General features: G+C 44.7%; 1 protein-coding gene across 1 annotated transcript in view; it reads left to right on the top strand.

The window, feature by feature from the left end:
* SKAP2 (src kinase associated phosphoprotein 2) overlaps positions 1–24,871 on the top strand; it is a 363,025-nt gene that overhangs the window by 265,161 nt on the left and 72,993 nt on the right. The window contains exon 10 of the mRNA XM_073677891.1: positions 3,448–3,531. Within this exon, the coding sequence (XP_073533992.1) occupies positions 3,448–3,531 (84 nt within the window). The remainder of the gene's footprint in view (positions 1–3,447; positions 3,532–24,871) is intronic.

Here is a 24,871-nt window from a genome sequence, read left to right as displayed (position 1 = left end):
ACGAAGATTGCGTGTAACATGTAATATGTAGCATACTTCTTTTGCAAAAGTCACACTACCATCAATAGTAAGAATAATTGGTCTAATATTTTGCAGACTTGCGTTTATGAAAAAGCAATGAAAAAGGGCAAAAACATGTGAAAAATACATAGTATAAACATTGCCACCTAAGCAGATATGGCAAATCAATCACCTTAGCATGTCAGGTATATATCAATCAATAAAGCAGCTTGCTAGACCTTGAAGCCCACCTTTTATACCCTCAGTCAGCAGAACCCACCTTCCTTTGCTATAATCGTTATCACAGTACAGATTGAAGTATGCTGATGTCTGCTTTCTGGAGGTTTAACAGATAAGACAACAAGAATTTGTAACCTGAAGTGCCAGGATCTCAATGAAAAGTCTGTAAGAAAAGGGCCCTCAACTATCTATGTGCTATTTATAGAGAAAGGGAATATTTTTATGGCACCATGGCCCAGTTGTGACAGTTAGGCCTCTTTCACATGTCCGTGTTTCCAGTACGTGTGGTGACAGTTTCCACACATGCTGGAGACACTGACACACGCAGACCCATTCAAAACTATGGGTCTGTGCACATGTCAGTGTGTTTCCATGTACCATGTGCCCGTGTGCTCCACACGCTGACATGTCTGTTTTTTGAGGATGCACGGTCCGCAAAAGTGTCTCATGCTGAACACACACGGATCCGTTTATCATCAGTGTGACACGTAGCGGTGCCTGGGAATCAGCGATACAGTTAGTGCTGTTCCCAAGCACCGGGTGCTGAACACTGCTCTCATCATTGTTCTCTGCTGGCGCTGCAATCAGCACCAGCAAGGACAATAATGAGGGAATTAGTGTCTGCTCCCGCAGTGTCCCCCGCTATAATCCTCTGACCGCTCACGCTGAGGACCCAGAGAGAATGAACCGCTCCAGCGAGCAGGCCCCAGAGCTGAGCTCAGGAGTGGTCTCCTGTCACTCAGTGAGTGCAGCTCTAAAACCACTCGCTGTAGCAGCTCATTCTCCCCGGCTCCTCTGTTGAGCGGTTGTATGGATTACAGCGGGGGACACTTAGGACAGGTGAGTATATGGATTTTATTATTTTATTATTATTTTTACACAGAGACACTGCATCAGCAGACACTACTACCCTCATCATTGTCCCTGCTGGTGCTGATCGCAGCGCCGGCAGGGAACCATGATGAGGGCAGCGTTCAGCACCGGTGCTTGGGAACAGCGCGAACTGTACACTGATTCCCAGGCATCGGTACCTGTGATCCTGATGTGGCACACAGGCGGCACACGGTTGCCACATGTGTGACACACACGGACACACGGGACACAGATATCTTCGGTACCGTTTTTTTGGGGACCAGAAATATACAGACTTGTGAAACCGGCCTTACTTGAGCATCCCATATAAATTAATTTCTGGGGGCAACACAATTGGACACTGCACCTAATCAATGTGAATTTCAGAAGAGAAGAGGCACTAATGATGATGATGAGATAGTGCATCTCAATGAGATTTTCCCAAATTCCACCACAGTGAAAAGGATTGGAAGTGCGGGGACTCCGCTGACATTTTGTGAAAGCCTGGGGCCCGTCGCAGCTTCCCACTGCCGAACACTCCCTCCTCCCAGCCCAGGGCCACAGCATCGCCACACCCTTGCAACCACTGCCAGGTTCCTGCAGCACCCTGCCTCCTGGAACTCCATTCCACTGTAGCCCCCACCATCCTCAGTAAGCTACCGTAAAAGAAGACTATAAGAGGCATCACCACTTTATTAAAAAAAAGTATTTTTTCCTATTTTCTACTCCCATATTTGGGATGCGTCTTATGGTCCGGTGCATCTTATAGTCCTCAAAATATGGTATGTAAAAAAATACTTGTAACACAGACCTGTGAGCACTCACCATAGATTATTATTGGTACATGTTTTATCGTGAAAGCCATCGATAGAACACAGACGTGACAAACAGACGTCGTCTGAATGAGGCCTTAGGCTGGTTTCACATGTCTGATACTCATGGTCTGATTATGGTATGGATCATTGGACGCAGGTCTCCTGATACACAACACCTTCATAAGTGCAGGTTGTAAGTGTGACAGATTTTTAATTGTGACCCAAGTAACCAGATAAAATCTTTTTTGATCTGGGTATATAGAATGCAGATATATTTGCAAACATTTTATTTGTGTATCTTATGTGTATCTTATTTGTGTATCTTATAAAAATTAAAGGATCATTCCCGTCTTTTACATTTGTAGCATCTGGTTTGCCAGTGCTGGAGTCCTGGGTTCAAATCCCAAACATCTGCAAGGAGTTTGCATGTTGTCTCCATTTTTGCTTGGGTTTCCTCCAGGTTCTCCAGTTTTCTCCTCCAAGAACATACTAATAGAGGATATAGATTGTGAGCCCCAAAAGGGGCAGTGATGATAATCTCTGTAAAGTGTGGGGAAAATAAATGGTGCTAAATAAAATGCTAATAGCAGTCCCACAGCGGGGACCGGTATTGTATTATTTATTATATGTATTATCTCTGAGTAAACTAAATTAGACAAGTGCTGAATCTCAAATACATTTGTTAATTTAGAATTATGGGTATATCTAATAATTGTTCTACTTTTTTTTTATGTATTTCGCTATTTACAGAGCAATGAGGCCATTTTGGGGTATATGCCATAATATGAATACTTTGTTAACAACGTAGTTTTGATAGTGCTGTAATTTAGATGATACTATATTTATAATTGAGAGTTTTTTTTTTAACTTTTAAAATAAACTAATTTAGGCATTAATATTAGGGAACAATATTGCGCAGTATACAGTGTTACAGAATATATCCCAGGGGAGAAAAGTCCTGTGTGTTAAGTCTATGCAGTGTTATGTTTAGCTGTGCAATAATAGACAATTAAGTTCCATTCCTGTGACGAGTGCCTACCTGAGCCTGCATGCGGTAGAGCATTGACGGCAATCACGATTATCTGCAGCCCATTGATTCTAAGTGACCAGAGACGTTGCCTCCTTGAGGCCATGTGAAAAGACTTTGTGGTTTCCATTTTTGAAAGTTGTCATTCTCACTGACAATTTCACGGGGAAGGCCAAAGATTGATGGGACCAGGGAGGCCAACCAATCCGTCACCATGAGAGTAACAGATTAAGTCATATTGGCAGGTTGTTGTGAAAATGTTTGCATTGCAGCTGTTTGTACTTTTACCTGTTGTCTTGCCCACTTCCCCTCCTTTGTATGGATCTCTGCGGAGGAAGCAATGTATTGAACTCCACCAACAATAACCGAACGTGCAGCTATTGTTTTAGCTGATGGGGTATTCTGACTTTGTTTTATTTTCTACATTTTCTGCATTTTATTGACTTGAGTCTGACAATGATATTATCACACAATTGCAATAATTTACACAATCTGTTTTTTGTTTTGTTTTAGAGGAAAGTAATCCCGTGAGCCCACCTGAGATATCCAAGCCTCTGAGTGCCCCTATAATCCCGGCTCCGTCAAGCAGTCCTTCAGGTGATAACAATGTAGTGTTAATTCTCCAGGTTTAATGTATTCATGTCGGTGAAAGTTGTCCGTCTGTTCTGGATGTTGTGTGGCAGCTAAGCTACTTAGATCCATTTAGGATTCACAAAACACACTAGAGAAGGATTTCTAAAGTAAGCCGGTTTATACAAGGCATTCCTTCCTGAATTACTTTGTAATGACTCAATTAGCTTTCATTTCTGCACAAAGGAGATTTACTTGCATAAATTAGCTTATCATCATTGAGGAAGTGTCACCGCTAAAGGACAGTTTATAGATACAACATGCAGTCGCTGTCACACCTATGAGAATGTAATATAGACATCTGTGTATACTTTGTGCTTGAACAGAACAGACTTCTGCCATTCAGAGGATGACAGGGGACAACAAGTAACCCAGGGGACTGGCAATGTAGACGTTTGTGAAAAGGTCAACTTGACACAGGCTCTGACAATCGACCCACAGTTCTGTCTTCTTTGATAAAAATCAGATAAACCTAAGACCACTAATTGATCTGCAGCCTGTTTAAATGTTGGCCATGCATATCTTCATTGCATATGATTATAGCAAAAAGCAATCGAATTGGAGAAAAGAGAGGCCCAACGACTACAACAGATGCATAGAAATGAGTGAAGGACAGAAGTCTGGAAACAAGGAAGTTCAGCTACAGTGCGTTACCGTAGTATGATAGCGTATTGTTAATCATCTTATGCCTTCCCTTAAAATTGGGACATATTTGGGATAAAGCACACGTGTCAAACTCCAGCCTGTGCCCGCAAATCTGACCCGCAGTTTCGTTATATTTGGTCCCCGACACCAGAACTGACACCCCTATGTGGGGTCATTATTCTGTATGGAGGACTATGTGGGGCCCATTATTCTGTATGGAGGACTAGGACTATGTGGGGCCATTATTCTGTATGGAGGGCTATGTGGGGCCTATTATTCTGTATGGAGGACTATGGGGACCCATTATTCTGTATGGAAGACTTTGTGGGGCCATTATTCTGTATGGAGGACTATGTGGAGCCATTATACTGTATACTGGTTGGCCCACAACTTTGTACAAGTTTTTCATTTTGGCCCTCTGTGTGTTTAAGTTTGACATCCCTGGGCTAAAGTCTTGGAATTGCTTCTTGCCATCGCACTGCTCGTGGGGAGGTAGCATTTTTATATTGTCAACAGCTATTTCTCCCGACCCTCCCATACATTCAGCAAAAGCCTGTACGGGGAGAAGGGGAGTAATCCTCTTCCAGATACTTCTGGTGGTTTATCTCTCCCGAGAACAAAAGGATTGGGCATGTTGAAATGTACCTGCCCTATCTTTCTTTCCTTTGAAATCTGTCATAGGGTGAGAGACAGGAGGCCCCTATACACATTAGGTGATTGGCAATTTTATTCAACATTAATCTAAAATTATGGCTAATTAGAGGCTTGCACCAACCATGTTCTCGTGTAATCCTTTTGCTCAAGCACTCAAATCCAAAACCTAAGGTTATGTTTTATATTGCATTTAACATGTAGGATATATTTCTAGTAAAAGATAAAAATGGTATGATAATGTAAAAAACACATGGGACCCGATTCATCAAAACTTTTACACTAGTATTCTACCATAAAAAGCTTTGAAAAGTCACATAATTTTGGCGCAACTTGCGCTAAAATGTTGTAATTTATGACGTTCACAAGCCAATTTTTGCCCAGCTCTGACAAAGGGAGTGGAGCTGAGTGGGTGGGACAGTGGTGTGGGGTGGCGGCCCTAGGATTTGTGGTGAGGTACACGCAGCGGTGTACCTCCCTTGTCTGCCGCTCCTGATTCATGAAGAACCATACACCTCTTTCTGAATCAGAGGCATCTGACTTCAGCGCATCGCCTCATCAAGGTCGGCGTGAACAACACCGGTCTTTATGAATCGAGCCCATGATTTCTCTGCACAAAACTCATATTCTACTCAACTCCATTGGATGACGTGGGGAGCCCGAAATTGAGAAATGATGACACCAATTCCATAGAAGAAGCTACATTGACATCAAATATTCAAAGGAAGCACGGGTACTGGAGGTGTTTTCTGTCTCCCATCCCCATGTCTCATATAGGGAAAAGGTTGTAACTTTTTTTTTTGTATAGAAATAAAATGTCAGGGCTCAGCATAGTGACTATATAATTTTTGTGCAATAGTGATGAAGCTCCACTATTACCCAAGATCTCTCGTTTATGAACTTGACCTTTACTGGTCTTCAAATGATTGAATTCTAATAAAATTGCATAAGTTATGGAAGTTAGATTGAAAGCTTCATTAGGGCTCAGTGGAATATTATTAGATAAAATAGCGTTACAATGGAAACTTTTAGCAAAAAAATTATACAAATATATGATATTTCTGTTATCATATGTCAAATGAGGCATTTGAAGCTTCCCTAAAAATATGTATTCCTGAAAAATATGCATTCCTGAACTCAAGGGCATTGTGCTTTTAATAATACAGAAAGATTACACAACACCGACAGCAGAAGATGTATTTCTTATCAGGGCTTAGCACCTCTATGAAAGCAAAAGCATGGTGGCCCTATCTTAACTGTGTCCTGTAAGGAAATGTAGTCTGGGTCACCCTCTCAGCTGTACGTGCCATATACATCACTTCTCTTCTGCTGTCAGGAGAAGGGTGGACATGGAAACCATGATCAGGAAGTTCCTTTTCATTCTTTCCCTCGTCTGACATGTGGACAGGAAACAAAAGGCTGATTTCAGGGCCCACACAGGAAAGCACAAACTGGTTACCATGAGTTTGTAGGCTCGCTTTGTGTTTTGCAGAAAGGAAGTAAGCACATCACATTGTATGTCACCACTGCAAGGCACTAAAAATGTCTACAAAATTGTGTGAAAACCACTTTCAAGTTCTGCTTTTTATTCAGTGCCGGTTACTAAGAATTCTTCAGCCTTTATCAATCATTGCCTTTTGCTTAGGGTCACACTATATACCAAAAATAAAATATTTTATGCTTTGTAATTGTCTAAACCATGTCTTGTCATCTTTTTTTCTGCAAAGGCCTCACAATCCAGGATATGGAGATTGTTGAAGTCCATGCAAAAATTATATATTTATCTCCATTTATCTGCCACTTGGTTCACAAAGAACACCAATTATGTTGTTAAACCAGAGATTGTTGTAGCCATAAAAAGCCAAACCAACATATAATCATTCTGTTGAGACTGCCTGAGACGCTGAGAAGTACTGGCCGAATTATGTTGCGACTAGTTTTGATTATATTTTAGCATTGCACAATAATATAAGTCAAAGCAGAAAATTGTTGAATATATCAAAATATTTATGGACCAATATGAAAAACGAACGAACGTATCTACCAATTTTTATTGACGTCTTTCCAGGAGGTGTTATCAGTGCTACCAATTTTCCCCAAACCATGCCCCTTTTCATTGGCCATGCCCCTCTACACCCCTACAACATATCCTTTCTTCATGGCCTTCTGCCACGTGAATGAGAGGCTTCGTCTGGTGATGAGACATCCCTACGTGAGACACAGGAAATTCTCTGGAAGAATTGCTTTCCAAGAGGTTTCAGTAGTGCACGGAGGATTTGTCAACTCTTCTGGGACTCTGGAAAGCTTTTCTTTTTCTGGCAGTATTTTGGATGTACTAGGAAAAGTGGCAAATACGCAATAAATAATCTAATAGCAAAATTAGTGTACTACCTTGTGGCGCCCCTGAGGGTTCGACCGCCACAGGGATGCTGCACTTCTTTAATGGAGTGTAGTGTTCCTCCTCTGAGGTAAGAACAGTGCGATGGTCAGGACCCTTCCTTCACATCCAACACCACACTTCTCCCACCAGAGGGGGCTAGAATGCACTAGGTGCTGCCCTCCTGGTTGCAGGGAGACTGGGGAACCAAGAGATAGGGGAACCAATTAGTGGGTGAGGGTGGAGGACTCACATTTTAGTGACACTTAATAATTTCATATTTAATACACAGCCATCTTGGCTCTTGGTTCTTGTTCTTTTGACTGTTCTTGTAATGTGATCACCCTCCCTGAGAGTGGATCCTATGTGGACCTGCAGAGGACGGAGACACGGCCCTCGTACCTTAGCCTTGGGGTCGAGGGGCAGGCTGCAGATAATGAATGTCTCAGCCCGGTCAAGGACCATGACCAAGAAGCCCCGGAGCTTAAGAGTGTAGCTCCATAGCAAATGGATCCCAGGGAGGATGCAGACGGAACGGTGTAAGCCACCTGTCCTCTCTATGCTGATCTAGTCAGAGGGATTCCGTCTGCAAAAAGGGGTACCGGCCCCCGACACCTGATCTTGCTATTCTACGTCCTGGTCAGGGAAGCGCGGGTAGGCCCTGAGGATCCCATCGGGTATCGGAAGGAATGGCGCTGCCACTCGTGCCCTTTTTCTGAGAGGAGTTCAGAGGGAGATCCGGCCTATTTACACACACACAGACAGGAAAGGACCCGGTCTGAAGTTTAGGAACACTCTGGTGCAGGGTCCTGATCTAACACTGGACTTACTCGGAGGTTGTCGGACCCCCTTCGTCTCTGGTGACTGCAGAACTCCGCGAGGAGCAGGGAGTCGCCTTCCTACTACCATATCTTATGTGAGTAAAGCCTTGGAAGTTCACCCCTATGGCCTCCGGACTCTTTATTCTGCACTACACCGCGCTACGCAGCACCAGACCTCCTAGACTACTATCCCCGTCATCCTGCCTCTCTGCCCTGAGGCCTTGCTCCGCCTGTGGGGAGTAGTAACAACTCTGACTGCCATAACACCATGCCTCAGCGGACTGCAACGGCGCTGGTGGCCCCTCACCAGACTCCACAGGTGGCGTAGTCGTAACCAGCCACTCAACCCGGATAAGCGCCCATACCACCCTTTTTTAAATGTGACAGTCCTGGGCACGGAGCGGGTCCGGCTGCACCCCATCTCTCCATCAGGACCCGACTCCGAGTTCCCCATCTCCCAGGGTAAACAGGGGCTTCCGAGAAGAGACGTCACAACCTTAATTATGCATTGATGTGGGTTAAAGAAGTTGTATCCTCTTAATAAATGGGTAAAATTGCAAAGTGCTTGTAAAAACTAGCAACTTTGCAATTTACTTCTTATTAAAAATCCTCTCCATTTTCAAGTATAAAGGGATTTTTAATTCTAAAGTGTACTGCTCGTTTTCTAGACTAGGGGCGCGTGCTTGCAAGTGCTGCTCTGAAGCTGGCTGGATCAATGGATTCAGTGAGCTTTAGCTCCACTTTGCTCTTTCGATGCTGTAGAGCTACAGCTGCCTCTGATTGCAGCATTGGAGAGTCAGTAGTTCAGGTCACACTGTAATCTTCAAGAATGCACCACCCCTGACAAGAAGGAAGCCGATAGGCCAGGAAGCAGTGCGCTCCTGAACATAGTGACTATTTAAAGCATTTTTAGCCTTTACAAATATTCCCTTTAAATCAATAGTACAAGTGAATATAAGAAACTTGGTAATATATCTTATTAGAGAAATATCCTTCCTTCTCCTCTTATGCGCTACTTTTTCCCCTATGACCTACCTCCTGAACTCTACAACCACAAGGAAAAAACAGCTTCACTAAAGCAAGACAGACTGCCAGCACCAGAAAGTGTGATGTTATATGTCCGATTATACTCTATTGGTAGGGGAAGGTGAAGAGGAATGAGCAGCAGAGTCAGACAAGCAAAGGTAGACAAGATAGGCAGATCTGCTGCAGTGTGAGATTAAGTTATCCCAGAGCTGGATTCACAGCTACACTGTTCACTATTGTTGTGTAAAGTGCTGGAGGGCAGTACCCATGGTCAAGCTGCTGCTCCATGTTGCCTGGGCACTTTACATGAAAATTGAGTCCCAGACCCAGTGTGCTGTCATTTGTGTTGGGCGTCACACTCACTTGCAGGCCGCAGGCCTCATGCTTCTCCACGTCTTTGGTTTCTGGAGTCACTGCACATGAATCAGGGGACACCCCGTTTGTTTCATTACAAAGACATTTACTCAACAATCCATATGCATCATATTGCAACATGTAGTATCGAGCACAGCACTTTCCATTTCTTGCTTCCATAATACGTACACTTCCAGATTTTCCTTCCATTCTACCTGGACTATCCCTTTGGCCATTGATCCTGTCATCCCCAGGGATTCCCAGTCCAGATCAGCAGTACACCTGAAATCTATTATCTTTCCCACATGTGGTTCCATGTCCATCTTCCTCTATATGGAAGGGGTGAGGTACTCTCCATAGCACCTGCATCGGGCCTTGACCTCTGGACTAGTGTTGAGCCACCCCCGTAGTGTTCGAGTTCGGTTCGGTTCGTCGAACACCCGTGTGTTCGCCGAACTGTTCGTCGAACTGTTCGTTGAACACCTTCGAACACCGTTAAAACCAATGGCAGGCAAACAAAAACACATAGAAACACATAGAAAACACCTTCAAAGGTGTCCAAAAGCTGACAAACTGCTCAGAAGACATAACTAACACTTGGAAAAGTGACAAGTACATATAGTCATGCGAAAAGAAAAGAGGTGGAGGAGTAAAAGGAGGGGGAGACACAGATATAGGCATGTCATGCCCTTCTAAAATCCAAAAAGTGAGAAGCCGACACGTTCAGTCCGCTCCTGCCCGTGCCACCTCCGTGTCACCGGGTTTGTGCCAGAGCCGCAGTGAACCCTGACGGCCAGCCCCACTCTCCCAATACTGGTGCCTGTCCGCTGGTGGGTCGAGCGAGCCCCCCTGTGGTGGAGGCAGCTCTAAGCTTTTTAATTTAAATTGTCTCTCTAATTTGAATGAATACACTTTAAATCCATTTACAAGGATCTATTGGAGGGCAAGTCTCATGCCAGCAGCCGCGGTAATTCCAGCTCCAGTAGCGTCCACTAAAGCTGCTGCAGTTAAAAAGCTTTTATAAGGATCGAGCTCGGCTGTCCACCGCAAGGCATCCTACTGCCAGTCCCAGCCCCTATGCCTTGGGGTGCCTCCTGATGCTCTTCACTAAGTATCCCATGGTCCCGAAGCATTTCCTTTGAAAAAATTAAGTGTCTAAACTACAGGTGGTGCAGCTTGCTTAACAGCCGGGATAATCCGCTCACTAGCAGACACTGCTACTAGGCACAAAGTATTTCCTGGGCTAGATGCAGTTAAAAATTTGTAATTAGATACTCTCGTTGGATGCTGAGAAAGCATTCCATAGAGTCTCCTGGCACGCCATATATGATTCTCTTAAAAAGCTTGGGGTAGGGGTCTAGGGGACCCTTTTATAGCCAAAATCACGGCCCTGTATCGCAATACGTCACCTAGGCTGAAGATAAATGGAACTGTAGCACCCTGAGGGCTCGGTTGCTACAGACGTATTGCACCTCACCCAGAGGTGTGATATCTCACTCTCAGGTAAGGATGGAGTGTGGATCAGGACCCGACACCTGCATGCATTACACCACATTGCCGTGGGGCAGGGCGACCAATATGCCCCTGAGATGGGCACGACAGTCCCTGTCCCTGGCTGGAGTGGGGGGAGGGAACACTGAGGAAGGGGAACCCTGTAGTGCAGGAGCAGGGAGGAAGCAGTTCCTGGGTGCATTGAGAAGGGAGTATAAAAGGTGGGCACCATCTTAGTTCAGTGCAGAGAAGTCTGAGCAGAAGTGGCAGGGAGCAGGGGCTCTGCATGAGCTCTGCTCCGGAGGCGGGCCTAGTAACAGAGGCCCAGGCCTGGAAGAGGGAGAAGGAAGGAAGAGGAGCGGAGAAGGCTTCAGGAACGAGGAATGAAGGGATCCCAGGGGTGCGGACGGGCGAGTCGCCACCGCACGCCCGAATCCACCTGCGTGGAGGGGTCAGGCCAAAGGGGGAGACCGGTCCCCGAACTAGTGGAGGCAGGAAATGACCCTCAGCAAGAAACCGGAGGCTCTGACATTTTATGTGGCGCAGCCCCTCGCTACACCCGCTAGGAAGGCACCACATAGGGTCAGGGAAACTGGCGCCAAGTTTACCAAGAGGAGGCCCGAGGCAGCCGGACAGAAGTGTTGGTAAGAAAGGCCAGACAAAGGACACACAAAGGGGGTCCTGTGAAGTGCTCCAAAGTTATCTGGGAGTTGTCTGAGCCCCTCACCTGGTGAGCACAGTACGACGTGGGCAGCCGTTACCTGCAGACGTGGTCTGGATAATAAGAACTGTGAGTAAAGGCCCTGAACTGCATCACTGACTCCGTGTCGTTACTGCTGCTGCCCTGCACCATCACCCCCATCCTCCGCATACACTGCCCTGAGTTATGCTACGCTCTGCTGCACCCACAACACCAGCCTCAGTGGTCTGCCCTGTAGCGGCGGTTCACTCTGACCGCAATCCACGGGTGGCGTAGTCGGACATTTAAACATGAAAACCACATAAATAGTTCCGCCACTGGTTTGACCGCCCTGAGCCACGGAACTGGGTCGCCGCCACGAAGACTAAAACCACCAGCATCCACCAAAAAGGGTCCGGCTCCGGGTGTCCCAAGGCCCAGGGGGTGCGTCAGAACATTTTCATCACCTTTCACAATCACCAATGGGACAAGGCAGTGATGTCCTCTGTCCCCTCTCTTATACATCCTAGTGACGGAGCACCTGCTCTCATCAATTCGCCATAACCCCAATATTAGGTGGATTGAGGTGGGAGGCACCGAGTACAAGTGCTCTCTATTTGCTGATGATGTCCTAGTATATATCACTCAATCACATATATCCATCCATGCTGTTATGGCTGAAATAGATCACTTTGTTACATGGTAAAATTTTAAAATCAATGCAGCGAAGTCTGAGGCCCTCGATGTCTCCCTCCCCAAATCCATATAGGATTCCATCCAGTCCAACTTTCCCTTTGCCTGGCCCTCACAGGGTATCAAATACTTAGGAATTCCTATTCATAGAGACCTCTCCCATCTATGTTATCTTAATTTTGGGCCCTTTATTGAACAACTCCATACAGACCACGGTTGGCAAGTTAGAACTGTAAGATTCACTACGTGAACCACTGGTGTTTTGTGGAAAAGCACATGTACACTGCGTTCCAAATTATTATACAAAAAGTGTTTAGGAGTGATAAGGGAAGAATTTGTTTGTTTGTCAGTTAAACTCATTGATGGTGATGTGTGTCAGGGCTCTTTATATCACTGTAAGCAATTGCAGACACCTGTGCTAATTAGTTTGGCAGGTGTGTCCAATGAAAGGCAAGACTACTTAAGAAGGCTCTCTCACATTATTAAGCAGCCTACATTTTCTGCCAAAATGGGAAAGAAAAAGGATGTGTCGGCTGCTGAGAAGCAACAAATTGTGGAGTGTTTAGGTCAAGGCATGACTACAATCAACATTGTGCGATGATCAGGATGAAGTGTCTTGGCAATCAAGAAGTATGTAGCTGATTCACAGTACACACGTGTGCGTGCTGATAAGGGCAAATTGAGGACTCTTTCCTACAGGCAATTACGTCAGGTTGAAAGAGCAGCGGCAAAAAAGCCTTGTCATAGCAGCAGACAAGTTTTTGAAGCTGCTTGTGCCTCCAACGTCCCCCGAACAACAAGATGCAGGGTCCTTCAGAGGTTTGCAGCTGTGCATACGCCATCCTGTCGACCTCCTCTATCCACTTCACACAAGCAGAAACGGCTCCAGTGGGCCAAACATTACATGAAGACTGATTTCAAAACTGTTTTGTTCACGGATGAGTGCCGTGCAGCGCTCGATGGTCCAGATGGATGGAGTGGAGGATGGCTGGTTGATGGACACCCCACGCAAACACGGCTACAGCGCCAACAAGGAGGAGGTGGAGTAATGTTTTGGGCTGGAATCATGGGGAGAGAGATTGTCGGCCCCTTTAGGATCCCTGAAGGCGCTAAAGATGAACTCCATAATGTATGTGGATTTTCTCAAACAGCACTTCCTGCCATGGTTCAAGAAGAAGAACCGTGTATTTCACAGCAAGATCATTTTTCTGCATGATAATGCACCATCTCATGCTGCACATAAAACATCTGCATCTCTGGCTGATATGGGCATAAAAGGGGACAAACTTATGGTGTGACCCCCATGCTCCCCTGACCTCTACCCCATTCAGAACCTTTGGAGCATCATTAAAAGGAGTGTCTATGATGGCGGGAGGCAGTTCACATCTAAGCAACAGCTCTGGGAGGGTATTCTGTCCTCATGCAAAACAATTGAAGCAGAAACCATCCAAAACCTGACAAATTCAATGGACGAGAGAGTTCAGAAGCTCCTTTCGAACAAGGGGTCCTATGTGAAAATGTAACATCACCTAGAATAAAGTTTTGAGTTGAAAACTGTTTGATTTCAGTTTCTAACAACCTGCTAATGCTTATAATTTCAAAAATGACCATTTTTTTGGTCTTTATTAAAATGAAAAGGTTGATCGAAAAGTTTGGGGGATCTAAGAGTGTGGCAACCCAGTAGTCATGATTACTTCGAATTCTGACAATATGAGGGTCATGCTGCAGGTAGTGCAGCAAGAAGGCACTTATGTGCCTTGCGCATCTCGGAGCCCCAAAATTATTTTCCGGGCTAGATGCAGCTAAAAATTATTTTTAATTTTAAATCTGATGAAGCTTTAGTATAGATGGCCTAATAGGATCAGTGCTGCACACTGCTACAAAGCCCAAATTATTTTCCAGTCAAGATACAGATAAACATGATTAGTAATTTGAAAGCTTAAAACGGTTGGTAGGGTGATTTTAACCAATCATCAAGCTTTTACTCTCCCCAGGATGACACAGGGGTAGAAAAGTCGTTTCGGATCCATGATTTGTTCATCTTTATGAACGTGAGTCTGTCTACATTATCAGTGGAGAGCCGCGTGCGCTTATCTGTCAGCACACCACCAGCAGCGCTGAACACACGTTCAGACAGAACGCTGGCTGCGGGGCATGACAAGATCTCCAAGGCGTAAGTGGCTAGCTCCGGCCATTTATCCAGATTGGAAGCCCAAAAAGAGCAAGGGTCCAGTGACACAGTCGTGGCTTCAATGTTTACTTGGAGATACTCCTGTACCATCGTCTCTAGGCGTTGACTATGTGTGAGCCTTCTTGTCTCCTGTGGCCTTGCAAAGGATGGGCTAAAAAAGTGGTGAAATGATTCCGCAAAATTGATGTTACCAGCAGATACTGTGGTTCTGTTACGGTTTGAGTGCTGAACACTTGACGGTCCCACGGTTGGCAAGTTGGAACTGTGAGATTCACTACGTGCACCACTGGTGTTTTGTGGAAAAGCACATGTAAGATTCTGCAACAGTCTCTGCTGATACTCCTGCATGCGTGCATCCCTTTCTATGGCAGGAATAATTTCTGCAAATTTACTTTTGTACCGGGGATCTAACAGTGTGGCAACCCAGTAGTCAGGATTATTTCTAATTCTCACAATTCGAGGGTCATGTTGCAGGTAGTGCAGCAAGAAGGCACTCATGTGTGTTGCGCATCCAGGAGCACCAAGTCCCTGTTGTGTTGGTGGCGAGGTAACAATCATGCTTCCTTCCTCTGTCCTCTCCCCCCAACCTCGCACAACAGAAATGTGATCAAGGTCTCCCTCATCTGATGAGTCTTCCATCAGTTCGTCCTCCACTTCTTCCTGGGCTCCTGCACCTTCCTCACTAGTTTGGCTGCTACCATGCGCCCTGGTAAAACCATCTCCCCCACCCTCACATGCCTGCCGCCTTGGTGCTGCCGACCGTCTGGACCTTGCAGATGTTAGCCCTTCCGCATACAACTCCTCATCATCATCACCCTGTGCGTTATCACACCCGTCGTCCTCAGAGCCAACCTGTTCCTGCCCTGACAAAAAACTAAAGTTGTCGCTCCAATCAGGTATTTGAGTCTTATCATCGTCTTCCTCATTGTCTCCACCAACATTAGTTACAGTTTGGGAATGAGGGTCTACATTATGGTCAGAACCTTCTGCGTCTGGTCCTGGATCCGACTCATAAAGATTCTGGGCATCAGTGCAGATCATTTCCTCGTCTGGATTCACAGAAGCGCTGGAGTCGACCTCTGATTCCCAGGCTATAGTATGAGTAAACAGCTCTGCAGACTCAACCATCTGTTCTACCTCATACTCATACTCAGACGGGCAGCTGGAGATTTGGGAGCTGTGAGGAAGCAAGTGCGATTTGGGTGACACCTTTGAGGACTGGAGTATTTGTGATGTTGAAGTTGATGTGGAGGAGAGCCCACTTAAAGGAACACTTGATATCCGTTGAAGCACCTGCTGTTTTTGTGCCTCATCTGGAATTTGTAGCGATTGGCGTGGCCGTAAGAAAGGGATCTTATCACATTGTCCGCTAAAAGAAGTAGACATTTTAGTTTGGCTGGAAGATGGTCTTTCTTCTGCAGATGTTACTGTTGCTTTAACACCTACCCCACGGACACAACCTTTTTTCCCCTTCCCAACACGCCTATTCCCCTTTCCACCAGCAGCAGGCCTTTTTCCACTCATTTTGGTGGTTAACTAATTCACAACTCTGGAGTTGTTTGCACAAAAAAACAATGAATGGTAACCGAGCAGAGCTGAGTGGCCAAACTGTGGTATTAGGCCAAAACTATTGGCTGGGTTAGATGCAGAAAAAAATTATTTTGAATTTGCAACCTGATGGAGGTCAGTATAGATGGACTAATACAAATAGTCCCACACACAGCTAGAAGCCCAAATATTTTTTCAGAGGTACTGTAGATGCAGATAAAAATTAGTTTTAATTTGCAACCTGATGGAGGTCAGTATAGATGGACTAATAGAGAAAGTCCGACACACTACTAGAAGGCCAAATATTTTTTCAGAGGTAGATGCAGAAAAAAATATATTCAGTTTGCAACCTGATGGAGGTCAGTATAGATGGACTAATACAAATAGTCCCACACACAGCTAGAAGCCCAAATATTTTTTCAGAGGTACTGTAGATGCAGATAAAAATTATTTTTAATTTGCAACCTGATGGAGGTCAGTATAGATGGACTAATAGACCAAGTCCCACACACTGCTAGAAGCCCAAATATTTTTTCAGAGCTAGATGCAGAAAAAAATTATTTTTAATTTGCAACCTGATGGAGGTCAGTATAGATGGACTAATAGACCAAGTCCCACACACCGCTAGAAGCCCAAATATTTTTTCAGAGCTAGATGCAGAAAAAAATTATATTCAATTTGCAACCTGCTGGAGGTCAGTATAGAAGGACTAATAGAACAAGTCCCACACACTGCTAGGAGCCCAAATATTTTTTCAGAGGTACTGTAGATGCAGATAAAAATTATTTTTAATTTGCAACCTGATGGAGGTCAGTATAGATGGACTAATAGACCAAGTCCCACACACTGCTAGAAGCCCAAATATTTTTTCAGAGCTAGATGCAGATAAAAATTATTTTTAATTTGCAACCTGATGGAGGTCAGTATAGATGGACTAATAGACCAAGTCCCACACACTGCTAGAAGCCCAAATATTTTTTCAGAGCTAGATGCAGAAAAAAATTATATTCAATTTGCAACCTGCTGGAGGTCAGTATAGAAGGACTAATAGAACAAGTCTCACACACTGCTAGGAGCCCAAATATTTTTTCAGAGCTAAATGAAGAAAAAAATTATTTTTAATTTGCAACCTGATGGAGGTCAGTATAGATGGACTAATAGACCAAGTCCCACACACTGCTAGAAGCCCAAATATTTTTTCAGAGCTAGATGCAGAAAAAAATTATATTCAGTTTGCAACCTGATGGAGGTCAGTATAGATGGACTAATAGACCAAGTCCCACACACCGCTAGAAGCCCAACTATTTTTTCAGAGCTAGATGCAGAAAAAAATTATATTCAATTTGCAACCTACTGGAGGTCAGTATAGAAAGACTAATAGAACAAGTCCCACACACTGCTAGAAGCCCAAATATTTTTTCAGAGCTAAATGAAGAAAAAAATTATTTTTAATTTGCAACCTGATGGAGGTCAGTATAGATGGACTAATAGACCAAGTCCCACACACTGCTAGAAGCCCAAATATTTTTTCAGAGCTAGATGCAGAAAAAAATTATATTCAGTTTGCAACCTGATGGAGGTCAGTATAGATGGACTAATAGAATGATGCTATGCCCAAAAGATTTTACTTCACTAGGTGCAGTAAAAAAATTGGTATTCTATACACAGGTGTTATATCTTGCAACACAGATAGGCTACTCCACTGACTAACACACTCTGCAATAGGCCAAAAAGGATTAGCTTTGCTAGATTCAGCCAAATGCTGTGAAAAAAACTTGCACAGCACTGGCACAGACCTGCCTGGCAAAAACTGATAGGAACTCATGTAACCTAGTCCTGAAAAGGACTCCAATTAAAATTAGTCTTTACTCCCACAACCTATCTATTTAAGAGCACAGACCTCCCTGATAAAAGTCGTAGGAAATGCTGTAACCTAGTCCTTAAAAGGACTGCAATCACAACTATTCCCTACTCCCAAGCTATCTGTATATTTGTGCGAAAATTGGCTTGAAATTAACAAGGTATAGCGCACACAGCAACAGCGGTGCCGTCTAACACGCAGCTGCAGCAGTGAGAAAATGGTGGCGACGGGGAAAATGGCTTGGTCTTATAGGGCAAGGACATGTGACATACACTGCCAATGACACATGCCCTTGCTTGTGTGAAAAAAAGCACTTCGCTCCATGTGTGCGCTGCTGATAGGCTGACAGATTGCACCTCCCCACTGCAAATGCGGGAAAGAGAAAAAAAAATGGAGATCTTCATTGTTCCTGCAGAGATCCATCCCCTGCCCCTCCCCCCACCCCGCTGTACACTCAAACTGCGTATTAACATTAATTTTCATCATTACTGAGAAAAAATCCAGTTATGATTTTGGTGCACGAACAGTTATCGAACATAACCTCGAACAGCCGAATTTTTCTCAAATTGTTCGTGTTCGCCGAACGGCTCGAACACCGGCCAAAACAGCTCGAATTTGAGATTGGCGAACAGTTCGAGTAGAACAACGCTCATCTCTACTCTGGACGTTGCAGGAATGTTGACTGGGAATGTCGTAAGGCCTCATGCCGCCCAGAACAATTTGTACTCCTTGTGCTGTCAGTCCACTGCACTTTGAACTTGACCATGTCACATTACTCAAAGAACTCCAACTTTATCTTCCTTCAAACAGGAAGCAGTCTGCTTTCCCTGGCACTAGCCATCCCACTGTGGGCTAGTCCCAAACATTAATTGTATCTGTCCCTGCAGTCTGTTGCTGGGCAGATCTCCATAACAAATATTATGCTTCTTCTAACAGTATGCACTAAGCATAGTACACTTACAATGCCTATCACACACTATCTTAGGTCCTAAATCCTAATCTATGTCTTATCCTATGCAGTCCACTACCAGCACTATGCATTACCTTTACACTATGCATATTGCTATATTATAGTCTAAACCACAATACACACTAAAAACCGCAGGACATAGTCTACACTTCTCATGACACATTATATGTATACAAACATATGACACAGATTCCCATGACGCAATTGGTGTCTTCACGGGCAGGAACGCAACAGTACAGTCCACACCCCTACAGTTGTCTAATGCCTTCCATGCTGCTGCTTGCAATAAAATGCAATAAGAAGCGATTAAAACATTGTATCTGCCCCAAAATGCTATTTCTGAACATGTTCTAACCACAGACAGAGACATCATACTAGACATCAGCTAGTCTCCTTTCACTAGTTCAGAGAGAACTGAAAACTGAAAATATAGTCTGCAGAGGGCAAACGTGCAGGAAAAATGCAGGATAGAAGTTATATAATGGCCAGAAGTAGTGTTATTTCTCATGTACACACACAACAGCTGATTCTGAAAACTTACCTGAAATATTATTATTATTTATTACAAATAACCAGAACGCTTTAAAAAATTATATAACCCATCACTTTCAAATCCCACCTCTAAAGCAATGGTCATAGCCGGTCACTGTCTACTTACCTGTAGATAAGTAAGTGCCACCTGCCCATGTGACCACTGCAGCCGATCACTAAACCAAGCAGTGATGTCTGTTTCAATAGCTTAATACCACTGGGTCCAGTGAATGGCTGCAGTGGTCACATGGGTTGATGGCACTTGAATAACTGCAGGGAAGTAAACAGAAATCATCAGAGTAAAGATTTTTTCTTTTTTTTTATTACTTTAAAGCATTTTTTTGCTTTCAAAATATACGGTATTTCCTGGATAACACTTAAAATAAAGCACACTTATTATATAGAGACTGACAAATAGCATACAATCCTGCAAGAATATCCCGCATTCTCCATGGACTGTAACATACCTTGGCAGACCTGATGAGTAAAATAGAAAACACTATACAATAACATTCTGCCAGTAATTCCCAACTGTGTCACATCAGTGGGAGACTGACAACTAGGACCTCCACCAACATTTGCACTGGTGAAGGCCTTTGTACATTACGTGTCATCACCTCTACAATGAAATCACGGCAAGCTATACAAAGCTACTCATCATTAGCGAGATGCTCCCTATCCTGAAGATATTACACAGCTTCTCTTGCAGTTGGGAATATAACAGAAATTAATTACCCACAAGGTGCAACACAATTTTTGCAAGATCATGAAATTCCTCCTCTTCTATTAAGAATTTGTCGAGCTTGTCAGTGACTTATCGTTAGAAGTAATTCTGGAGTAAGTTGCATGTTTTCCTTGACATTGTGCAATTAGCAATTTATCGGTACCATTCTCTCACATGGAGGAACCCTGAGGATTTATCGCTAAGTGTTTCACTTTCTCTATGAGCGTTCAGTTATCAATACCGCTCATTTTGTAAAGCTGTCTATAAAGTGTTTTTCGCATACTAAGTTACTTCAATTTAATTTATTCCTGATCTATGCATTATGCACACAACTTGCTAATGATATGTAAATGTGGGTTATAAAGTGCTATGGAATCCACCGGGCCCGCTGTTTAAAGATCTTATAACAACCTTAGATTGGCGGTAAAGTCTCAACTGTGTTTATGTTTCCATCAAAATCAAATGATGCAATTTACATGCAGATTGCCATTGTCAAACACATGGTATCTTGTCAAAAACTTGGCATGAGGATTCGTTTTTTTTCTTTGTAATTACCCATTTGCCAACTTTTAAGCTAATTCTTTAGATTCCACTCCAAAACCTTCATAACCGGACAATTTTCTGTTTTTGCCTTTATTTTTTTAATACTATTATTTATTATTCCTCTTTTTCCAAGAGCCAAAACTTTTTTTCATTTTTTTTTCACTCATGTGAACGCTTGTTTTGTACTTGCAGTTTTGAATGGCACCATTCATATTACCATATAATGTACCGAAAAACAGGAGAACATTTGCAAGTGGGTTGAAATGGTAGAAATAAGAACTAGTTTTTTTTTTTATATTTTGGTTGTTAAAAAAGTTCAGAACTTTGTAAGAAAAAAATTGATTTGTGTCCCCATTTTCTGAGACCCATAACTTTATTTTTCTGTCGATGGAGGCCTTGTTTTTTACACACTGAGCAGATGTTTTTATTGATAAGATTTTGGTAAACATACTATGTTTCGATTGCTTTTAAGGGCTTGCTGACACCACCAGAATCTCTGTCTAAGTGCAAAGCGACAAAGCATCAGATCGCACAATGGGGGTCGTTCACGTGTCCGATTTTTTTTTCCTCAGACCCAGCCGGATTATGTCCAAGTTTCATCCGATTATCGGATAGCACTGGGTCATGCAAGTCAATGACTGTGTGGAAATTATCAGACTGCTCTTGAATGCAATACTATTTCCATTCACTGACACAATGGAGAAGATGAAGACATTTTGTTCTCCATCTTCTCCTCACTGTGTGCTCCGGTTCTCTCATCCAAGACAATCTGATCACTAGTGTTGAGCCACCCCCGTAGTGTTCGAGTTCGGTTCGGTTCGTCGAACACCCGTGTGTTCGCCGAACTGTTCGTCGAACTGTTCGTCGAACACCTTCGAACACCGTTAAAACCAATGGCAGGCAAACAAAAACACATAGAAACACATAGAAAACACCTTCAAAGGTGTCCAAAAGCTGACAAACTGCTCAGAAGACACAACTAACACATGGAAAAGTGACAAGTACATATAGTCATGCGAAAATAAAAGAGGTGGAGGAGTAAAAGGAGGGGGAGACACAGATATAGGCATGTCATGCCCTTCTAAAATCCAAAAAGTGAGAAGCCCACACGGCCAGTCCGCTCCTGCCCGTGCCACCTCCGTGTCGCCGGGTTTGTGCCAGAGCCGCGGTGAACCCTGATGGCCAGCCCCCCTCTCCCAATACTGGTGCCTGTCCGCTGGTGGGTCGAGCGAGCCCCCCTGTGGTGGAGGCAGCTCTAAGCTTTTTAATTTAAATTGTCTCTCTAATTTGAATGAATACACTTTAAATCCATTTACAAGGATCTATTGGAGGGCAAGTCTCATGCCAGCAGCCGCGTAATTCCAGCTCCAGTAGCGTCCACTAAAGCTGCTGCAGTTAAAAAGCTTTTATAAGGATCGAGCTCGGCTGTCCACCGCAAGGCATCCTACTGCCAGTCCCAGCCCCTATGCCTTGGGGTGCCTCCTGATGCTCTTCACTGAGTATCCCATGGTCCCGAAGCATTTCCTTTGAAAAAATTAAGTGTCTAAACTACAGGTGGTGTAGCTTGCTTAACAGCCGGGATAATCCGCTGACTAGCAGACACTGCTACTAGGCGCAAAGTATTTCCTGGGCTAGATGCAGTTAAAAATTTGTAATTAGATACTCTCGTTGGATGCTGAGAAAGCATTCCATAGAGTCTCCTGGCACGCCATATATGATTCTCTTAAAAAGCTTGGGGTAGGGGTCTAGGGGACCCTTTTATAGCCAAAATCACGGCCCTGTATCGCAATACGTCACCTAGGCTGAAGATAAATGGAACTGTAGCACCCTGAGGGCTCGGTTGCTACAGACGTATTGCACCTCACCCAGAGGTGTGATATCTCACTCTCAGGTAAGGATGGAGTGTGGATCAGGACCCGACACCTGCATGCATTACACCACATTGCCGTGGGGCAGGGCGACCAATATGCCCCTGAGATGGGCACGACAGTCCCTGTCCCTGGCTGGAGTGGGGGGAGGGAACACTGAGGAAGGGGAACCCTGTAGTGCAGGAGCAGGGAGGAAGCAGTTCCTGGGTGCATTGAGAAGGGAGTATAAAAGGTGGGCACCATCTTAGTTCAGTGCAGAGAAGTCTGAGCAGAAGTGGCAGGGAGCAGGGGCTCTGCATGAGCTCTGCTCCGGAGGCGGGCCTAGTAACAGAGGCCCAGGCCTGGAAGAGGGAGAAGGAAGGAAGAGGAGCGGAGAAGGCTCCAGGAACGAGGAATGAAGGGATCCCAGGGGTGCGGACGGGCGAGTCGCCACCGCACGCCCGAATCCACCTGCGTGGAGGGGTCAGGCCAAAGGGGGAGACCGGTCCCCGAACTAGTGGAGGCAGGAAACGACCCTCAGCTAGAAACCGGAGGCTCTCACATTTTATGTGGCACAGCCCCTCGCTACACCCGCTAGGAAGGCACCACATAGGGTCAGGGAAACTGGCGCCAAGTTTACCAAGAGGAGGCCCGAGGCAGCCGGACAGAAGTGTTGGTAAGAAAGGCCAGACAAAGGACACACAAAGGGGGTCCTGTGAAGTGCTCCAAAGTTATCTGGGAGTTGTCTGAGCCCCTCACCTGGTGAGCACAGTACGACGTGGGCAGCCGTTACCTGCAGACGTGGTCTGGATAATAAGAACTGTGAGTAAAGGCCCTGGACTGCATCACTGACTCCGTGTCGTTACTGCTGCTGCCCTGCACCATCACCCCCATCCTCCGCATACACTGCCCTGAGGCTATACTCCTCCCGTGGGGAGTTATGCTACGCTCTGCTGCACCCACAACACCAGCCTCAGCGGTCTGCCCTGTAGCGGCGGTTCACTCTGACCGCAATCCACGGGTGGCATAGTCGGACATTTAAACATCAAAACCACATAAATAGTTCCGCCACTGGTTTGACCGCCCTGAGCCACAGAACCGGGTCGCCGCCACGAAGACTACAACCACCAGCATCCACCAAAAAGGGTCCGGCTCCGGGTGTCCCAAGGCCCAGGGGGTGCGTCAGAACATTTTCATCACCTTTCACAATCACCAATGGGACAAGGCAGGGATGTCCTCTGTCCCCTCTCTTATACATCCTAGTGACGGAGCACCTGCTCTCATCAATTCGCCATAACCCCAATATTAGGTGGATTGAGGTGGGAGGCACCGAGTACAAGTGCTCTCTATTTGCTGATGATGTCCTAGTATATATCACTCAATCACATATATCCATCCATGCTGTTATGGCTGAAATAGATCACTTTGTTACATGGTAAAATTTTAAAATCAATGCAGCGAAGTCTGAGGCCCTCGATGTCTCCCTCCCCAAATCCATATAGGATTCCATCCAGTCCATCTTTCCCTTTGCCTGGCCCTCACAGGGTATCAAATACTTAGGAATTCCTATTCATAGAGACCTCTCCCATCTATGTTATCTTAATTTTGGGTCCTTTATTGAACAATTCCATACAGACCACGGTTGGCAAGTTAGAACTGTAAGATTCACTACGTGAACCGCTGGTGTTTTGTGGAAAAGCACATGTACACCGCGTTCCAAATTATTATGCAAAAACTGTTTAGGAGTGATAAGGGAAGAATTTGTTTGTTTGTCAGTTAAACTCATTGATGGTGATGTGTGTCAGGGCTCTTTATATCACTGTAAGCAATTGCAGACACCTGTGCTAATTAGTTTGGCAGGTGTGTCCAATGAAAGGCAAGACTACTTAAGAAGGCTCTCTCACATTATTAAGCAGCCTACATTTTCTGCCAAAATGGGAAAGAAAAAGGATGTGTCGGCTGCTGAGAAGCAACAAATTGTGGAGTGTTTAGGTCAAGGCATGACTACAATCAACATTGTGCGATGATCAGGATGAAGTGTCTTGGCAATCAAGAAGTATGTAGCTGATTCACAGTACACACGTGTGCGTGCTGATAAGGGCAAATTGAGGACTCTTTCCTACAGGCAATTACGTCAGGTTGAAAGAGCAGCGGCAAAAAAGCCTTGTCATAGCAGCAGACAAGTTTTTGAAGCTGCTTGTGCCTCCAACGTCCCCCGAACAACAAGATGCAGGGTCCTTCAGAGGTTTGCAGCTGTGCATACGCCATCCTGTCGACCTCCTCTATCCACTTCACACAAGCAGAAACGGCTCCAGTGGGCCAAACATTACATGAAGACTGATTTCAAAACTGTTT

The sequence above is a fragment of the Phyllobates terribilis genome, unplaced genomic scaffold (genome assembly GCF_046119375.1).
Source record: "Phyllobates terribilis strain yellow unplaced genomic scaffold, ASM4611937v1 Scaffold_4__5_contigs__length_816908805, whole genome shotgun sequence".
Classification (NCBI taxonomy): domain Eukaryota; kingdom Metazoa; phylum Chordata; class Amphibia; order Anura; family Dendrobatidae; genus Phyllobates; species Phyllobates terribilis.
The sequence above is the reverse complement of the archived record's forward strand: the minus strand, read 5'-3'. Positions and strand labels throughout refer to the sequence as shown.